We start from the raw sequence: 20,497 nt of genomic DNA on the forward strand, positions 1-20,497 counted from the left end.
TTTTTTACCCAAAATAAAAAGAATCGAATCCCAACCTCCGTTATTTCAATTATAACTCATTACCAAATTTATTTAAATATCTTATATCACTTGTGTATGTAATTCTAATTTATTTTATTTTAATTTATATATTAAAAATTTTATGTGTATATTATTATATTAAATTAGTATTTGGAAGAGATTGGATAGATCTGGAGCTCCAACGCCAGCACAGATCTTTCGCTTCCCGTGTCTTGTGGCCCTCTTCCTGTTGACGCCTCCTTCCTCTCTTACCATCGCCGGCGCCGTCTTCCTGTAGGTAAGCCTCTCTTTTACTCTTTTTTTTTTCTTTTTCAACTGAAAACGTTGAGGCCTCTGTTTTTCTTCTTATAGAACTTGTAAATTAAATGGCAATACCGCTGAGAGTAGAATTGTTAGTAATTAACTAATTATATTGTTTTTGATTTCTTATTCCTGCTGTATTGTGGAGTTTCCTCGTACGTATGAGGACGGGTCCCATTCCTGATGATGTTGATGATGATGATGATGTTCCGAGGAAGGAGAAGGTTGTCACAACCACCGGGGGGTTGCCGGAACCACCGCCTATCCTTCTGGACGAGCTCATAGCGGAAGTCCTGCTGAGGATACCGGCGAGGTCTCTCGTTCGATTAAGGAACAGCGTCTGCAGTTCATGGAGAACCCTAATTTCCAGTTCCCAATTTGCCAAGGACCACCTTCGGCGTTCAATGGCGGTGGATCCAGCCTTGACCCACCCACTTATGGCCTATTATAGCCAAGCCTACATATACCCCACAATCGGAGTTTTCTCCGTACGATCTGTGATGGAGAACCCTCCCCATGAACCCACTAAAGTAGTTCCCTATGAGGGACGATGCTACCGCCTCATCATTGGCTCTTGCAATGGATTGCTGTGCTTGCACGATGAAGAGCATGAGGATAGATTAATGGGCCATCGTGCCATGCTGTGGAACCCCTGCACCGGATTCACTTCTCAGCCGCTTGAAATTGGAGGTCTCTTCTCCATTTGCGGATTCGGTTATGATCATGTGAATGACAAGTATAAGCTTTTCGCGGTTGTGGATAAGAAATCAGGCGAATCCGTCACCAAAATGTTTACATTCGGCCCAAAAACTACCTGGAGAACAATCCAGGATTTCCCCCATGATCTTCGTGACCCCAATCCCAGGGGTCATATGGTGCATCTTGAAGGGCTTTTCCTTAGTGGCACTGGCACTCTTAATTGGCTTCTTCACGGCTATCTTAGTTTTGTGTGGGTTCTTTCCCTTGACTTGGTGAGAGAGACTTATTGTCAGTTTTCCCTTCCCAGCAAGGATTCAGATGATGATCACGAGGTGGAACCCAAATTGGGTATCTTGAGGGATTGTCTTGCTGTTTGTTATGCTACTAAGAAAACTCATTGGACTATCTGGTTGATGAAGGACTATGGAGTTCCTCAATCTTGGACTAAATTGGCCATAATCCCCCACCACCCGTTACTAGTTCGTCATCCTTCATACATAGCATTATGGCCTATATACATGTTGGGAAATGTTCTTCTTGCTTTGGCTCCGAATGGCAAGTTTTGTTTATGTAACTTAAATGATGGCAGCATAGATTTTCCTAATATTGACAGCTCCAGTGATGGCATGCCCAGACATCGGCCTTTAACTCAAAACTCATATCTAAGGGGCTTTCACCTCTATCATGAAAGCATAGTTTCACCGTACCACTTTGGTCTTCCAAGTTGCTCATCTGAAATGCGCTTAATTAAGCCAAAGCCTATAATCACTTAAAGATGGTTTGCATTTTGGGTACCTTTTTGGTGAAGGATTTCCTACACTTGAATCCATAACTTAATTATCATCAATGTAGTGCCTTGCTTTTTTGTGTTTTATAGATTCTGTGTAACTGTCTTCATGTTTAATGTTTTTTAATTAGGTTCCTTATGAATATCGATCTTCGTCTTCTTTAGTTAGAATATGTATTTATCATGAAATGCTATATAAATTATGTTTTGTATCGGTTCGATTTGACAAAATTGCGAGTGCAACATCTGCAAAGGTTCAGCTGCAACTTGCAAGTGCTACGCAACACCATATTTAACATGGGAATATGTCAACTATAGAAATTAGTTTATCAAATAAACCTTTTCGTTATCATTAATTAGAATATAAGAACGATTCAATCAATAATAATCTTGTATGCCAATCCTGGCCTTGCTAAAATGGTGAAAACAAAACCCTGTTCATACGACCATTTTTTATTAAGAGTTTTAGTTCGTCTGTATGCTGTGCTCTAGTGTTTAACAGACATTTAGAATGAAAACAGATTTAAATCCTAGAAGAAATTGTAACTATTTCTAAGGAATTTTTCAACTAATAGTTGTTCCGTTAGGTAGCATGTATAAGTTTTTCATTTAGCAAAAATTTATTTATATTCTCGACTATCTTTTGTAGAGTTAAGTGTTTTCAGAGCAAAAATCAGTTGCCATCAGTGAATGGTGCCAAGCAGCAAAGGTTTTCACTTTTAATATTAAAAATAATTAATACAAAGTAAAACTAGATAAAAAAAAAATCTTTCATTACAAGAAGAATGTTATACTTCTAAATTTTTTTGTTAATTAGGTTAAACTTAATAGTCTAACATAATAATAATAATTTATAATTAACATTATTTTAAATTTTATTATTTAATTTGGTTAGACTTGATTTATAAAAAGACTTAGTTCATAAAAAGATTTAAATGTATAATAAAGAGAAAGGGGAGGGGAGGGGAGGGGAGGGGAGGGGGAGGAGATGGATGTTGGATGAATTTTTAATTTCGGCATAAATGAAAGGAAAATAAGAGAGAAGGAAAGAATAATGAATTAATGATGCTATCAAAACTAATTTTAAGATTTTTTTAAATGTATATTTAAATATTTAAATTAAATCAATTTAAAATACACCTTCTAGTTTCTAGATTGAAATTTGCAGTTAGGTGTTGTTGCACACTGTGAGTTGTAACATTTGCAAGCTTGCGTCATTGATTTAACTGGTCATGGATTTAATTTTTAAGTTCTGTTATCACTATGGTCTATGGAAATGTTTTGTACAAGAAGATCTTACCTCACTGAAAGTCTGAAACTATGTCAGTCAATTACCTATTATTTATAAGGTTTTTAAATATAAATATTTTATTATTGAATCACAGTTTGAAATATTTATTGATAAGCTTGATTTTAGCTAATATAAACAAATAGTATATATATTAAAAATTTTATGTGTATATTATTATATTAAATTTGTATTTAAATTGTATTTAATTTGACATATTTAGTTGAATTATATAAGATTTTATTATGATTGTGTTAATTTTTTTAAAAAAAAAAATTAAATTTCATAATATTCATGGATAACGGTGGATACCTGTCTCCTCTGTGTAGAAAAATAAATGAGACTTATAACAAGTATAAAACAGGAAGAGAGATATTTTACTAAATGAGGATGGGGTGGGAGACTCTGTATCCCATAAAATCCTATTGTCATCCCTAAACAAGAGATAGGGGGTTAGAATAATAAATTAATAGTGAATTTTGATATGGATTCATATATTTGTAAAGAAAGTAAAATGTCAAATAATTGATGAATTTATAGGTCTTTCAAAAAAATATATCAAATAAGTTTTTGAAAAGTTACAACAATATATTTATAGATTTTGACATAAAGATGAATTGTATCCAATATTGTTTCTATTTAGTATTTTAATTTTTACATGTAAGTTTATTAGATTTTTTTCCAAAAACTTTATATTTTTATTAGTGGTTTATGTCTATTACAGAATTTCTCAGTTACATAATTTAAACGTGAATTGTGATAATCAAGTGATTAGTATGGTATCAGGTATATCATGAGATAGGAGATAGGACACTAATGATATTTTTAATTAACTAAAATGGTAGTTTTCTTGTCTCCAAATGACACTAACTTGGTCCTTTTGTATGACTATCATTCTGAATAATAGCCTTTTCTATTAATTAACCTTTATATACTTTATCCACAGTTTTTAGTGATTATTTTCCTTCATTCGCATTTGTTCTCTCAACTCTATCTTTAGAGTTTGTCACAAAAGCTTCTTACATTAGTTGTTTTGAAAAAATAAAAAAAACGCAAGTCTAAAATGTTATCAAAAAGGGAAATATGGAATCCGTGGAGTGTGCTTATGCTTTAATCAATTCCAAATTACTTTCTAATATGTCATCTAGAATTTTCTTTGTTAGACTCTTTTTCCTTACAGGGTTGATTGAGAGGTAAGGGGTTTAAGAACAAAAGATAAGGAAGATTTGAGTAATGAAAATAGAAGAAAACGGTCAACCTCGAACTTTCCATAAAAATGACGTAAAACTCTAACCTACCCAAGGAGAAACCCAAAAGAAGGGGATGTATCTTAGATTTGGATTCGGCCCACAAAAATAGCGTTGAAAATTGCATGGCCCAAATAGGTGACCCAACCTCAACGGCCTTAAAAAATAAAAGAAGTGGGCCCAGAATCAGTTTTGCAAGCTCGTATGTCCATGTTTGAAATATAGCCTCAAATCATTAACGTGGTTTTTAACTTGTTTTACCTCGACATTAAATTCCAGGGACCCATCAATTATTGGGAGCTGACCTTTCTGTTCAGCAATAATTAAGAAAACATGTTGGCATTGCTAAATTTGAAAACCCCACCAATAATCCACACACACAAAAGTAAATGATGAGTTGGTACACTCAACCCCTTCCCTATCCCTCCCTTGACCCTTATCTACTCACTCCGGGAATGCAACTACGCCTGACTGGTCAACCCAATTACATAGAATTTTTTTTACTAACTGCTACTGAATCATCATCAAAGGCGTATTATTTTCTTGTTGTTCACTCCCATGTACCAAGTTTGAATATGAGACCATATGATAAGTATAAAATATAAATGCATAGCCATGGTTGATATATCATTACAATTCCTTATTGATAAGAAGATTAATTATTTTGGTACATTAATGTCTGAATATACCAAGTCAAAACAACTCACCAATATAGAAAAGATGGGGGCATTTTTCTTTATGTTATGCTTCAAAAGATTCCAAGCATCCTATGAGTGAAATTTAAATCTGGAGGGAGGAAGATTGAAGTAGAATACCCAACCAAATTAGTCACAGGTTAAAAGCAATTGTGTAAGTTACACAAAAGATCAATGGTGATCCCTTTTCTATTTTTTCCTTCCAATGCTAACTTGCTCAGAGCATTGTGTGGTTTTGTTTTGTGGGGAAGATAATAGACAGTAATGGGGGGAAAAGCGAGGGAGCAGAGGCACATGGTAGTTTCCAAGGGTGTGGCAATAAAAGCCAAAGTCATAACATAACAACAACCAGTTTTAAATATGTCATTATTAATATGGCACCATAAAAATTGAGTTCTTATATCAGAATGAAAACCAGTGTGTGTGTGTGTGTGTGTCTATATATATTGTTGAATCAAATGTACCAACATGGGCTTGGTTTTTAACCAAAGGTGAAACGTCAAAAATAGTAACCATACCATGAGCATGAATGTTTGATAATTTCTTGTTACATATTTAAGACTGGGAATACCCAATAACTTTATTTTACCTTAAATACTGAAAAGCCAGACTACAAGTTCCCAGAAAAGAGCAAGAAGTAATATAGTAGTACCCTACCATGGAAGTGACAAAAACTAGCAGAAAAAAGAGTACCATGGAAATGACACAAACTAGCATGAAACCCAACACCAACCATGATGACGAACGTTACAAAAACAGACGCAACTGGGTTATTAAATACAGCTAGGCCATCTTCAGAAAAGGTCAAAATTGGCCATAAGAATTAAGAACATAAAGCAAACAGAACCAAAATAGCCACAGAAGAAAAAAAAAAGAAAAGAAAATTATTGAAAAAGTCTTGGCTAGCTGCAGCATAAGTACATAGAAAATGACAGATAAGAATCAATCAAACAAGGGAGAGATAGCAATAATAATAAAGAATAGAAAAAACAAGATGGGTTTTTATTCACATCACTGGCAAACCCAAAAAACAATCCCACTTCTTACATATACAAGAAAAAAGCATTATTCTCACGCTGATAATCATCAATCTAAGAAATGGCTAAGAATTGTAGATAATAAATATCAAAACACTGGTCTTTCACACACACTATAGTGACCTCAGAAAACAACATCATGATGAACAACTTAAGACCAGCAAAGGAGCTAGCTGTGAAAGTGAAAGAGATAGAGAGATTGAGAGAGAGGATAGCATTGACTACTCACCACACCACTCACCATCCATCAAGCTGTGCCAAAACCCATATCATTAACAAGAACAACACATGAATTCTTTCACAGGAATTGGAATGTAGTGTGGTGTGTTGTGTTGAGTTGTGTACTCCAACAAATTGGGAGCAAAGTTGAGTTGAGCTTGACCACCATTAACACTAAATCTACTAGTAATTGCACTTGAGCTGGCTGCAACAACAACCAAACTTGTACACTCCATTAGGATTTAGGACATGATGGACGAGAGTAAGTGAAAAACTCAAAAACCAAAGCAACCAATAATGCAATCCCATTATCATTACAAAGCTTATTAGTCTCTCCAACTCGGAGAACCTTGCTTTCTTTTAATCACAACCAACATTATGAATTTCCAAGCTGCATTTGCACTTGCACACAGCAAACACTGATGATCAAGGTCCTGAAAACCGCTTCCAGCCTCAATCTGCAGCAATTCATCTTCATCATAATAAATAACTTAAAACAAATCCATCACCTCTCTCTTCCCCCCATCTTTTTTTCTTCTCTTCCAGCAAAAACCCCAGAGTTCTAAACAATTTTGAACTTCTAAAAAGCCTAATTAATTCTTCAAACCAGAAGGGATTAAATTAAAAAGAAAAAACCCTAATTGAATTCATGGACTTCTCCACTCAAAAAACTAAAAACAAAAGAGCCCTAAACCTAAAAATTTTACTCAGCATCTTCTGCTTTGCACACACAACGAACAAAGAGATAACCATACACAAAACAAGATATATATATTTATATATATATATATACGAAACAAACACCACCATCTTCCAAGTTCATATCTCGGCCACCAAAACCACCGCGAATTCAGCGAGGCTCATCGTCTCTCCGGCCGGAGTTTCCGGGCCCTCCCGACAAAGAAGCCAGCAAATTCAGATGTCCAGGAAGGTAATTTCCCAGCCTCGCCGCCGAAGCTTCTCCCATGGCTTGTTGCTGCTGCTGATGTTGATGGTGAACGAACAAAGAAGCTTGCTGCTGCTGAGACACCGACACCGCCGCCGACTGCACAACCATCTCCGGCGGAGGAGCAGCCGTTGCGAAACTCCAAATTTGACCGAAATCGGGCCTGGCCGGGAGGGCCCAGAGCCCCGCGGGAGCTCCGGGGCCCACTAAGGACCCCACGGCGGGCCCCACGGAGACGCCGTCGTCCTTGGCGGAAGCGTCGTCGTCGGTGCGTATGCGCTTGCCGAGTATGAAGGGAGTGGGAGCGAGCAAGGGCTTGTGGTCGAGCGAAGACGCTGCGGAGGTTGAGGAAGGAGAAGAGAGAGAGCCAGCACCGCCTCGTACGGAGACGGAAACGGAGGAGAAGCTGGCGGGAGTGGTTCCAGTTCCGGTGGCGGCGATGATTGAGGGCTCGGCCTGGCGGAGGAGCCACTCGATGGTCTGGCCGTCGGACTTGTGGCCGAGCTCGCGGGTGAGCTGGAAGACGCGGGCGGCGCAGATGATAGGCATCCGAATACGGCGGCCGCGTCCGTCGACCTTGCTGTGTCGGTCTTTGGATGGGGGCTTTTTGACGACGAGGGCGCCGTTAGTTGGTTGTTGCTGTGAGTGGTGACGGTGTGTGTCAATGTTGGTAACGGCGTTAGAGGTTCCGTCGGTGTTAGACATGGATGTGGTTTGTGAGTGTGAAGGGCAGTAGGGTTGGTTGATTGGGTAAGGTAACGGTGGTGGTGGTGAAGAGAGAGAAATTATTATTATTATTTATTATTATTTTTTTGTATATGTGTGTGTGTGAAGGGTTTAGTAGAGTTGAGTTGAGTTGAGCTGGAATAGAGAGTATAGTAGTAGTAGTATAAGTGAGTGAGTGAGAGAGAGAAAAAGAGATGAGAAGGGTTTTGTTTGGTGTTTGTGCTGGCAACTAGGGTGAGAGAGAAGGGAAGGAAGGAAGAGGGAGAGGGGGGGCTAATGATTGAGCGGCAGGAGCTGGTGGAGACAGGAGAAGGGGCACATGGGTGGTGGGCTCCACTACTTACCCCCACAGCTCATACCCCATTTTCTCTCTTTCTCTCTCTTCTCCTCACTCCTCCACGCGCTTCCATCTTCTTCCTCTTCTGACTTCTCCTCCTCCCCCTCTAAAGTCTTAAGGGTTAGAATAAATATTTAGATCATCAATAAATATTTTTTTTAGTATTTAATTAATAATAATTTATATTCATATTTATGGATATTTTGAGTATAAAAATATATTATTTATATTTATAATTTTTAAAATTTATATATATAAATTAATAAAATTTATTTGTTAATACAATTATAAACCAATTCAATAGACTAAACTACTAAAAGTAATCATGAAAGATTGATTTACTGACAAAAGTAACTATAAAAGATCATAACACCTCATATGTCTATAAATAATTAGATCTGTTTGACAAAAATAACCACGTACACAAATTATACTCTGATAGTTTTGATTTTACCTTTAATTTTTTTCTGGTCATATTAACATTTCTCTCTCTGTGGTCTATTGGAGCAATCGTGTATTGGTTATTTTTGACAAACAAAACTAATCAATTATAGACATATGGATGTTATGATTTTTTATAGTTACTTTTGTCAGCAAATTAATCTTTTATGGTTATTTTTGGTAATTTAGTCAATTCAATATCTATTAAATACTAAGTATCGAAATTCTAACTTTTTATTGAATACTAACTTAGTTTATACTTTTTATTCGGTAAATTTATATTTTGTAAGACAAAATAAAAGTTACTTTTAAGTTTTAACAACTGTGAATAATAATTTTAAAATAATATTATTGAATCAAATTATTTTAAATTTTAAATAAATATAATAAACATTTTTATAATATTATATTTTAATATACAAGGTTATATATCATTTTTTTTAGTTTGTAATGCATAAATTGAATTTTAAGAAATATTCTTATACGTATATTTAAAAACATTCAAAATCTTTAAAGGTCAAAATTATATGCGCATAATATTTTTATATAGGGTAAAGACTATTTTTTTAATTTATTAAAATTTTTAAAAATATTTTAAAGTTTTATTTTATTTTAATTTTGTATAAAAATATTCTTAGCAGTTAAATATTCAAAAAGTTTAGAATCAATCCAACAATAATATTTAATAACTAACAGTTAATAACAAAACTTTATATCTAATTTACTTGTGTTAAAAGTAGCTTTTATAAAGTTGTCATTGAATCAATCCTAAATTTTTTTAAAAATATGTTGTTAGTAGTACATTTGATATAAATTAAAAATTTATGTAACAAAATTAAAACAAAATAAACATTTTTAACAAATTTAAAAGGTAAAAAATTTAATTTTTTTTAATATTCATCAGAATCAAAATATTAATTTTTTTAGTTATGAAAATACAAGTATATCTATAATGATTATTTAAAGGATAGTAATGTTATTAGTAAATTTCACGAGTTGTTTATTAGAGTTGAATTTTGAAAAATAATTCTTTAAAAGTTTTTGCACATATTTTTAGCAAATTAAATTAAAAATAATTTTAATAAATATAAATAATAATTATTATATTTATAAAATAATTTTTAAAATTTAAAATGATTAATAATAAACATAAATAGAAAGAGAATTTGGTCACGAATAAATTTTAATATTAATAATTTAATTAAAAATAAATATAAATATTTATTAATATATAAAATTATATTAATTTTAATTTTAATAAATTTAAATTAATTTAAAAAAGTATATCATGATTTACCGAACACAAAGAGCTATTTAAAATAGAGTAAAGTATTATTTCGTCTTAACGTTTGGGGTAAGTTCTAAAGTTATCATTAATGTTTAAATCGTTATATTTAAGTCCCTAATGCTTTTAAATTGTCTCAATGTAGTCATGTCGATAAGGATATGTTAACAGAATTGACGGCGAGATAAAATTTAGACAATTTTAAAACGTTAGAGACCTAAATAGAACAAAAACGTTGGGACAAAAATCAATACATTACTCTAAAAATAATTGCTTTATGAATTTAATATTTTTACTCATCATAGAATACTTCTAAAATGACGATTAGATAAACTTCCTGGTAAAAAGAAAAAAATGAATATGATACATATATAATAAAGTATAAATTATACATTTTTGTCTCTCTAATGTATCATAATGTTTAATTTAAATAAATTTTATTTTTAACTTAAAAATAAATTTTAATTTTATCCTTCAATAATATTAATTTTTTATGGTATGTAATTATTCAATTATTTTTTAATCACATTTAAGTAAATTATACTTAATCACGTTACCTTCATTCTAAATAATTTTATTTTTTAAAATTTTACTCTTAAAATTTTTTACTCATCATATAATGTTTGCAGAATGGCTAGTAGATAAATTTACAAAAAAAAAAGTATGGTACATATGCAATAAGTCTAAATTATACTTTTTATCTCTAACGTACCAAAATTTTTTAATGTTTAATTTAGTTAAACTTAATTTTAAATTTTAAAATAAATTTTAATTTTATCCTTTAATAATATCAATTTTTACTACAAATAATTATTCAATTATTTTTTTAATTACACCTAAGAAAATTACTATGAATCTCATTATTTTTATTCTAAATAAATTTATTTTTTAATTTTACTCTTAATCACATTATCTTTTTCTAAGTAAATTTATTTTTTATTAAGAGCAATATTAAAAATAAATTAAATAATTATCTGTCGTGAAAAAATTAAAATTATTGAAGAAAAGTTAAAATTTATTAAAAGTTAAAAATAAAGTTTAATTAAATTAAACATTAAAAAAGTTCGGTATATTAGAGACAAAAAGATATAATTTATACTTTATTGTATATGTAAATGCTCTTTTTTTTTTCTTTCTCAAAAGTTTATATACTAGTCATTTTACAAGTATGAGTAAAAAATCTTGAATTCGTAATGCAATTCATTTTATTCAAATTCATTATCATTTTACTTGATTTGATAATTCTTCTAAAAGTGATGTATTATTTTTGAGGCAATTTACGTTGGTAAATTGTTTGACCCCGAATATTACGCAAATATATTGTTTCTAAATTCAATACGCAAATGCATTGTTTCACTATTTTATGTAAACCGCTACTGGCAGTAGCGGTTTACAGGTGTGCATAAACCGCTGCAACCAGCCGCAGTTTATGTGTGTGAGTGTGTGAGTGTAAACCGCTGCTGCCAGCAGCGGTTTACGTGCGTTTGTGTGTGAGTGTAAACCGCTACTGGCAGTAGCGGTTTACGTGTGTGTGTGTGTGTGAGTGTAAACCGCTATTGCCAGTAGCGGTTTACGTGTGCTGCTTTGCCTATATAAATCGTGGTTGTAGCCGCGGATTATGCATTTAGATGGTGTGTGGAGTTTTTTAGAGAGAGGAAATTCTAGAGAGAGGTCAGAGCAAGTTGTGAGCGGGTCCGAGGTATCTCAGCGGCGACTTCTGGCCAGTTATCATGGCAGGCAGGACCCTGTACCGACTGAACGGTGTTGCGCATATTGCCGGTTCTATTGGGGACGAGGTTAGTTAACATTTATTTTTTTCTAGGCTTTGCATATGTTAGTCAGAAAATTGTAGGTTAGGTAGACGAATTAGAATTTATAGAATATTCCCTCTAGTTTGAAATTAGGCTTCGCATGCTAGGATGTTAGTTCACTGGTTAGGGAAAGGGATAGCTGACGTTAGTGAATTATTTTAGTTTGGTTAGGGTATTTGTATGATATGAAGTTTTAAATTTTAAAGCTTTATAGTATTTTAACATTTCTGGCTGTTATTTATTAAAGTATGTGTGTTGTTATTTTTCCTATCGTGACTAGGGAATTTTTTTATTTTTTATTTAGGAGAATTTGTTGATGGTTTAATATATTTGTATCCGGTTAGTTATGGCAAATTTTTTAAGGATAGGAGAATTTAATTGGACTCTGTATATCTTTGTTGTTCTGTGCAGCCCACTAGGTGTATATACAGTGTGAGACGGCAACAGAATATGCCCTTGCATGATAGGATCATCCCGTATTTAGAGAGGGCTGGATTGTACCATTTGGCCAGGCTAAACAGCCAATGGTTCTGGTTGGATGAGCCACTGGTTAGTGCGTTCGTTGAGAGGTGGCGTCCTGAGACGCATACGTTCCACATGCCTTTCGGAGAATGCACTGTGACATTGCAGGACGTGGCATTTCAGCTAGGGCTGCCTGTGGATGGGGAAGCTGTGAGTGGTTGCCTTGGTGAGTTTGAGAAATACATGGAGGGTGGCCGACCAGCTTGGGAGTGGTTTGAGGACCTATTCGGTGAGCGGCCTCCACCGAATAAGGTCAAGCAGATGACAGTACACTTTACCTGGTTTCACGAGAGGTTTAGGGTGCTACCACCAGATGTGAGCGAGGAGACTGTCCGCATCTACGCACGGGCCTACATCACGATGCTGTTATCCACTCAGTTATTTGGGGACAAGAGTGTGAACCGGGTACATATACAGTGGTTGCCATTTGTGGCAAACCTTGATGACATGGGGAGGTATAGCTGGGGGTCGGCCGCTCTAGCATGGCTGTACCGATGCATGTGTCGAGTAGCGAACAGAAATGTGACTAATCTTGCGGGCCCGCTCCAGTTGCTACAGAGTTGGATATTCTGGCGGTTTCCGTCTTTGAGGCCGGAAGGGTTTGAGGCTTTCTCTTTCCCACTGGCATCCAACAACAATGTCCCGCCATACTTGCCATAGAGGTGTGTTCCATCGATGCTTACGAGCGGCTTACAGTGGCGGAATGCCTCAATACACGGAGGGAATGTCCAAAACATCCGATGAAAGTAGACTCTATCTTCATCAACTTGGTCACCCACCCTAACCGGTGACGTCTTTAGTAGAGCAACGGAACCTTCCATCGTGCATGAGACTCCAAGGATCCACTGAGGCAGATCAGCATATGACTCCTCCCAATCGCCATATATTTGCGCTACTGCCTTCTGCTTCGCCAACCACACCTTCCGATAACTAGACCGGAATCCATAAGTCGCCTCCGTTGCCTCTTGCAACACCTTGATCGACACCGACGCATCAGCTCGAACCAACGGATAGATTCTCGCACAAATGACATGATAATCAAGCTGCTTGTGGTCGCTTGATATCGATGTGGCCATACACGTGTGCGGACCGTTGTACCTCCTAACTTTCCATGTGCTCTTCCTTTTTCGCATGACTATCCGAATCAACCACGTGCACCCGTTACCAAACTCCTTGCATCTTCCTTGGTATTTCAGATTGTCGGACTCCATAACCTTGTACTCAACTCCACGCCGAATACTGTAATCTTTTACACTCAACACGACTTCCTCTTTACTCTGGAAAGATTGGCCAATCTGAAATTCAGTCATAGGTGTCCCATCATGCATCCCCTGCCCATCGAATGTTGCATCTACATTCTGCTCTTGGCCGACGACTTCCAAGTTCAAAGAAGAGAGGTAGGGAGGGTACTCTTGTGTTGCAGAACCAGAACCTCCATGGGCTGAACGTCCACCTCTTGGAATATCATCCTCACTATCCCCACCAATATCGACAGGCTCCTCATCTTAATCATCGTCAAACAGTGCATTCTCAACTCGATCCGGTCCGGCATCGCATTCAAAATCAGAAACAACAGGACCAATATATGCATGAACAGCCCCAGCACGTTCGGGCTCCGCATTCGGAACGGCCACTGCTACCACAGGCATCGATGTTGATGCACCACCAGCTGGGGTCGACTGAGGATTAGGTGCCGATGCTCCAGAGCTATCCACACCATCTTCCAATTTCGCAAACCGCTCAGTTATCCTCACCTCCGAAAAACTACGCCTGCAGTGAAACAAGACCTGCAAGTCTTCATCCGACCCGATCACGAAGGTCTCATATCTCACACCAGTTGAGACAACGTCAATGGAAATCTTGTAAAATAATTTTTTTACCCACTTCGTCCCACACGTACCGAGCTTTCGTAATATGCTTTGCTTAATCTCTGCCAACGTATTCGACGATCGAATAAAAACACTAAGCGGTTCTCTATCTGTGAATTTTACACCATGCCTTTTGCTCTTTTGAATTTTTCCAAAGCAGTGAACTAGAGCCACAAAACTATCCTCCCCCTCCATTTGTGAATAACACTCTACCTCTCCACATTTGGCCCCTCTATGATTTATATAGGCAGCCCCATTCAGCCCATCACACGTAAACCGCTACTGGCAGTAGCGGTTTACACACATACACACACGCACGTAAACCGCTGCTGGCAGCAGCGGTTTACACTCACACACACACACACGTAAACCGCTACTGCCAGTAGCGGTTTACACTCACACACACACGTACGTAAACCGCTGCTGGCAGCAACAGTTTACACTCACACACTCACACATAAACCGCGACTGGTTGCAGCGGTTTATGCACACCTGTAAACCGCTACTGGCAGTAGCGGTTTACATAAAATAGTGAAACAATGCATTTGCGTATTGAATTTGGAAACAATGTATTTGCGTAATATTGGGGGTCAAACAATTTAGATGCATAAATTGCCCTTATTTTTGTGTCCAACTTTTCATCTTATTTAAGTCACTAACATTTTAAAATTGTCTCAATTTTGTTTCACCGTCAATTTTATTAACAGATCACTAATGATAGAACATTATTAAAACGATTTTAAAACGTTGAATGATTTAAATGTTAAAAATAACTTTGAAACTTATCCTATATATTAAAGACAAAAACGATACTTTAGTCTTTGAAATATTTTAGTAAATTAAATTTCAGTTTTCTCAATTCTCACATATGCGCCAACAGCATGTTTGTTGTTTGGAGTGTTTGTGTGAATATTGATTTTCCATAGTCCCCTACCAAGTGTTTAACTCTTAAGTAAGAAAGAAATTGGAGTTATGGTAATCATAAAGTTCTTCGTGAAGCGGCATACCTTTCTAAAATGCCTTTTGATCCTTGCCCGTAACATATTTAGCGTTTTCGTTTTCACAAGAAAATGCATATGATTTTCCAATCAAATAAATATAATATAGTAGATAAATAAACTGGCTAAAAAATTTTAATATAAATTTTAGAGGTGTGTTTTATCTGAAAATGGAGGTTTTTTGTGTATATACAGATGGGTGGACGTTGCAGGCAGGTAACGTACGAGTTAATACGCAACCAATGTGTTGGACACGTGGCACAATCGCATGCAACACGCAGGTAATGTGTTGCCACGTGGCGCACTTCCATTCAACACACAAGTAACGTGTTGGACTGCTTTTTTGATACCTCCACAATTCTGTAAAATACCCCAAAAAATCCATATTTAAACAAAACATCATTCTTTTCTCCATATCTAAAATAATTTATAGAATAAACTACCATTTATATTTATGAATTTTATGAACGCTGACAAAAATATCTACCAAACAAAAAAACTAACATTGTACCTATAAAAGATGTGTTTCGTGTAACAAAAATATCTAAACTCTAATTTTTTGTTGACTTTTTAATAAAATTTTCAAATTAACCCCTCTATCTTCTTCTCTAAATCCCAAATTTTCACCACCCTCACCCCCATCCGTACATTTCCTGATTATCACTGTTTTTCCTTTTCCTCTCCACTATCACCAGTCACCGTCACCACCACTAGCACCACCATGTGGGTGCACGAAGAAGCAGTTGGCTCACACGCTTCTCTTCCACCGCCACCACAGGCTATATTGCCTCCTGAACTTGACCGTGGCATCATCATCTACTTCACTAGCTTCCGCGTCGTTCGCCGCACCTTTGATGACTGCCACACCATCAAACCGGGCCTCGGCATCCACATATCCTTTGTCCGACCCGTCACCATGGATGCATGGTCCGAAATCCAACTCAAGAAAATGGACGCTGGCGGCAACAATAGCCTTAACTCCTTCCTCGCCTCTTATTATGTTTCCCAGGAAAATGATATAGTTAAGAAGTACAACACCAAAGCCATCTACCGTGATCGCATCACCACAATTGCAAAGGGCAGCCGTGGCACGATCTGCCTGTTCGAAGGGAGGATCTCGTTTGTGGAAAGGGAAAGCCTCCGATGAACAGCGGCAGAGGAGGAAACAACCGGAATGATGACGATTGGGAGGATTAGGGAACCGATGAAGGTTTTGGCAGGGATTTGCGACAGAATTAGTCTACTAGCGATGTAAGAAGTGTTGCTTATGGCGGTGGCGGTAGCCACAAAATCTTTGCGGAGAAGAACGACAAGTTCAGAAGCTGTTCATCTTACAATGCCTACGCGTGGAGGTTGGAGGTGGAGATGCAAATTCTGTGGAAATGGGGAGGGGATGCAGTGGTAATCAGGGAAAGTGTTGGTGGTGGTGAGGATGGTGAAAATTACCTATGATTGAGCATATTTATAACATTTTTAAATATTTGGCAGTGGTCGTGACAACACTGTACGGGAGAAACGAAGCTACTAACAAAAGCTTTCACAGAGTATTAGTGGTGTAGCTGTCGCTTTTGTCGAGGTAACCTTTGTTTAATCAATTTTTGAATTGTGTTCAAAAATCGCATTTTTGTCGTCTCTTGTATGTTTGTTTAATAACTTTAATGAAAAATACTATTTTAATTTATGTTTAGGTTAGTAATCAGTTAATTATTAGTTTTTTTTTTTTATTTTTTGCATGTAAGTGTCTTATGAGGTTGTTCTTGTGTTTCTCTACGGGAGTTAGTTTAAAAAAGGACTCTAGTGGGATGTTGCGTTACATGGATGGCAATGTGCATAAATTTTTTCTAGTAGATATTGATCTTGTCAATTTCAAATATTTGGAGCTAATGTTTAAGAAACTAGGATATGCTAGTTATAAACAGATGTATTCATATGACTCAAGTTCATCTAATTTAGAGACTGGATTGCATGTTCTTAAGGGAGATAAAGAGATTAATAAAATGTGTAATAAGAATATGGAGGATATAAAAACTGATCTACTTATGATATATTTTGACCACAACATGAATAAGCCACAAGTTTTGAATGAGAAAGTAGAAGACGGAGTTGGATTTTCTGTAATTTTGAAGCTCACGACTTCTCTGAAGCTCTTTGTCACCGATATATAAGAGAAAAAAGTGTTTATATGTTAGGGTTTTCTATAATTTTGAGAATTGAGTGAGGGTTCTTTGAAATTTAAGTTGAGAGAGACCTTTCATTACACATTCCGATGTGACGTCATTTTAATGATTCGACAGGAATTTAATTGTCCTAATCGAATGGTTATAATCCACGTAGAAGAAGCGACGCCAGGTCAAAATTTTTTTCTAAAAACTTAATCGCACAGTTAATAATATACTTATTTATTTTATAGAAAATTAGAATAAAAATTGAAAAATATTATATGCATTATTATTATTATTATTATTATTATTATTATTATTATTATTATTATTATTATTTATTTATTTATTATGTTAAATTTGATTAATAAAAAATAAAATACATTAAATTTATCTTTTATATTATATAAAATAAACAAATAATACATAAATAATAATATTGTTTCTGAGAATTTCTTGAAATTGAGATGAGAAACAAATGTGTTGTAATCCAAACACATTCGAATGTGTTTATGTTCACTTTTTGGATAGTGATGAGAGTACACATAAGAGACTCTGATATTTAAATTAGCGAGTTTTTTAAGTATGGTGTGTGTAAGTTGAATAAAAATATATAAATTGTTGAGGCATTTATAGAGTAAAATGATAATTTAGTCTTTAATAGGATGGATAGGAAGTGAATATTCTTAATTTTTTTATTTGAGGGTATAAATGTAATTTTTTATTATACATTCTATAAGTATGACAAAAAAAATTATGAGAAAAAAATGTTAATCGATTAGAAATTATACTTTACACTCCCAATTAAAAAAAAATTGAGAAGATCTATTTTCAGGTAAAATTTTTCTGATGATAATAGACCACCGTTTTATCTGCTGTATGTGAGAAGTTATAATAGGTTGAATTAGTTATCACATACCTAGGACCGCTTTTTAAATTGATTATGGAGGCAAAGTTGGTGTTGGACTTGGATACGGGAAGGAGTGGTGCTTAATATTGGTGTGGTGTCAGGCACAACTCGAACCCAACGATTTCTTAATCTTAATTCAAAAAGCAAATTAACAGAGAAAATGGGCCATCTAATTTCATGTAAATCGTCAAAAAAAATTTTGATTATGGAAAAATCGTAGGGTCCGATTTATTTTATGTAAATTTCAGATCCTCTCTCCATGCAAAACGGACCCTCCGATTTGCTTCCAAAAACTTAAAAACAAAAAACTCGAAGGATCCGATTTTTTAACACGAAATCTGAAAAAAAAACTGTCCCACAAATTAGTGTAGCACCTCCATTATTCATAACCTAGCACAACACCTTCGCCTCTTTCATAACCAAAAAAATCAACCACATAGGACCTGCTTAACCCGTTTTATTTGTTCAAATAAAGCGAAGTTCTCTTCACTAGGTTAAGTTGCGTAAAAAAATATCCAAGTCGAATAAATTTAACTAATCTGGTTCTATGTATCAATAAATACAAATACTATTTTAATAAAAATATAAATTTATTTTTTATCAATTTATTTTTTATATACTGACGTTATAAACACGATTATTAATCATATATTATCCCATAAAAAAATAAAATTTAAATTTATGAATAATCTAAATGGATAAATTTACCTGTATGAACACACAATAATGGAGCATTGTAATTATTAATTAAATTCTAAGAACTGGGACGCGCTGTAGACTGTAGTAGAAGTAAACTATAGGATACCGAAGGAGGACGAAATGGACCCCACCAACTTTCCGTACTCTCCCTGTTTCAGTGGAAGTTTCCGGTAATCTCCAGCTAGTTGTGGTATCTTTTCCTATCCAATCACCTTTTGCCACGTTGGTTTCACACTATATTTTTTCCATCTTTAATTATTGCTATATTGTACTGTTCACCGTGTACCATGCATTCCATGCAAGTGTCTCATTTGGGCCAACCTTCAAAGCCCTTCACCCAAAAACCCCTTTTTCACTATATTTGCAAATGGGCTAAAGAATTCATTTCTCACATCTTATCCATTAATACATTATTCATATCACCATCAATATTAAACTAATTATTAAAAATGTTGAATTTAAAAAGACAAAAGCAATCATGAATTTTAAGATCTTATTTAATATCATATGAAATTTTCTCTTATAAATCTCATTTGTAGTATTTACATATCTACCATAAAGTAACATTTTATACCAATCTATTGAAAATATATTCTTTAAAAAACTGATTGAAGGCCCACAGAAAAATATTGAGTGCTATAGAAAATTATTCACCTTTAACCACCCAAAAAATATGAAAATTGATTGAAGAGCGTCCATTTTTCCTGCAAAAGAAAAAATAAAAAAAATTCTGAAGGAATTTTAAAAAAGAGGGGAAAAAAGGTGACTTTGTAGTTTTGTACAAGTGGTGTTACCTTAGTTGTATTATGTTGAACAATTTAAGGTGTTAAGACTTAAGAAGACTAGTCAGTAGTCATTGATTTTGAAAAGTTTCGTTACCCAATGGATGTAACTTTTGGGTACTTTCTTTTTCCAGCTTTTTTATTTTAAAAATTAAAAGATTTTTTTTTTTCAATCAAGGGAAAAACAAACAAGTAACAAGTAAGAAGTAGCAGGTGGGATACTGGGATGGGTCATTTGCAAACTAGAATTTGGGACCTCATAGTCATATCTGACAACAAAGACAGAAACAAACCAAAGGAAAAATAGAAAGTTGGACCCATCTTTTTCCATTACGGACACTCTACACAAAATAAACGTTTTAATTTTCCCCCTTTACTAAAATTTCAAATTTTATTTTATGCTTTTTGTATTATCAATTTTGGGTTTTAAATAAATAAGTTTACTAATAAGGATTTAATTTATATATCATTATCAATGTAAAATAATCACATAAGATATTTTCTAACCATCCTTATCATATATATATAGATTATAATTTGATTTCACTTTATTGTTCAAAGAACACATAATCACCATTCACCAACTTGAATAGCAGCATAAAACAGGGATTAAATAAAATAAAAAATGTAATTAAGTGATGCATACGGGGCATATTTTCCGTATCTTGATGCCTCTTTTTTCATGGGATGTCTCATGGTGATGGATTAGATATTGCTATT

At 34.8% G+C, this 20,497-nt stretch overlaps 3 protein-coding genes across 4 annotated transcripts; 2 read left to right on the forward strand and 1 right to left on the reverse strand.

Annotated features, from left to right (window-relative positions):
* The first annotated feature begins 42 nt into the window (after positions 1-42).
* On the forward strand, positions 43-2,038 carry LOC112775522 (F-box/kelch-repeat protein At3g23880). Of its 2 annotated transcripts, none has more exons than XM_072227758.1 (2): positions 43-298; positions 470-2,038. In XM_072227758.1, the coding sequence occupies exon 2, from the start codon at positions 483-485 to the stop codon at positions 1,791-1,793; it is 1,311 nt and encodes a 436-aa protein (XP_072083859.1). In that variant the 5' UTR covers positions 43-298; positions 470-482; the 3' UTR covers positions 1,794-2,038. The 2 variants fall into 2 exon arrangements, with proteins under 2 accessions (XP_072083859.1, XP_025674966.1); XM_025819181.3 differs by having other exon boundaries at positions 106-294.
* Positions 2,039-6,018: 3,980 nt separating this feature from the next.
* Positions 6,019-8,402, reverse strand: LOC112775500 (transcription factor TCP7). The gene has a single exon (XM_025819139.3). The coding sequence runs from the start codon at positions 7,942-7,944 to the stop codon at positions 7,144-7,146; it is 801 nt and encodes a 266-aa protein (XP_025674924.1). The 5' UTR covers positions 7,945-8,402; the 3' UTR covers positions 6,019-7,143.
* A 3,356-nt stretch (positions 8,403-11,758) lies between these two features.
* LOC140182428 (serine/threonine-protein phosphatase 7 long form homolog) lies at positions 11,759-13,021 on the forward strand. The gene is made up of 2 exons (XM_072228628.1): positions 11,759-11,824; positions 12,251-13,021. Exons 1-2 carry the CDS (start codon positions 11,759-11,761, stop codon positions 13,019-13,021), a joined length of 837 nt encoding a protein of 278 aa, XP_072084729.1.
* Positions 13,022-20,497: the final 7,476 nt, after the last annotated feature.

This window comes from Arachis hypogaea, chromosome 19 (assembly GCF_003086295.3).
Source record: "Arachis hypogaea cultivar Tifrunner chromosome 19, arahy.Tifrunner.gnm2.J5K5, whole genome shotgun sequence".
In the NCBI taxonomy this organism is placed as follows: Eukaryota; Viridiplantae; Streptophyta; class Magnoliopsida; order Fabales; family Fabaceae; genus Arachis; species Arachis hypogaea.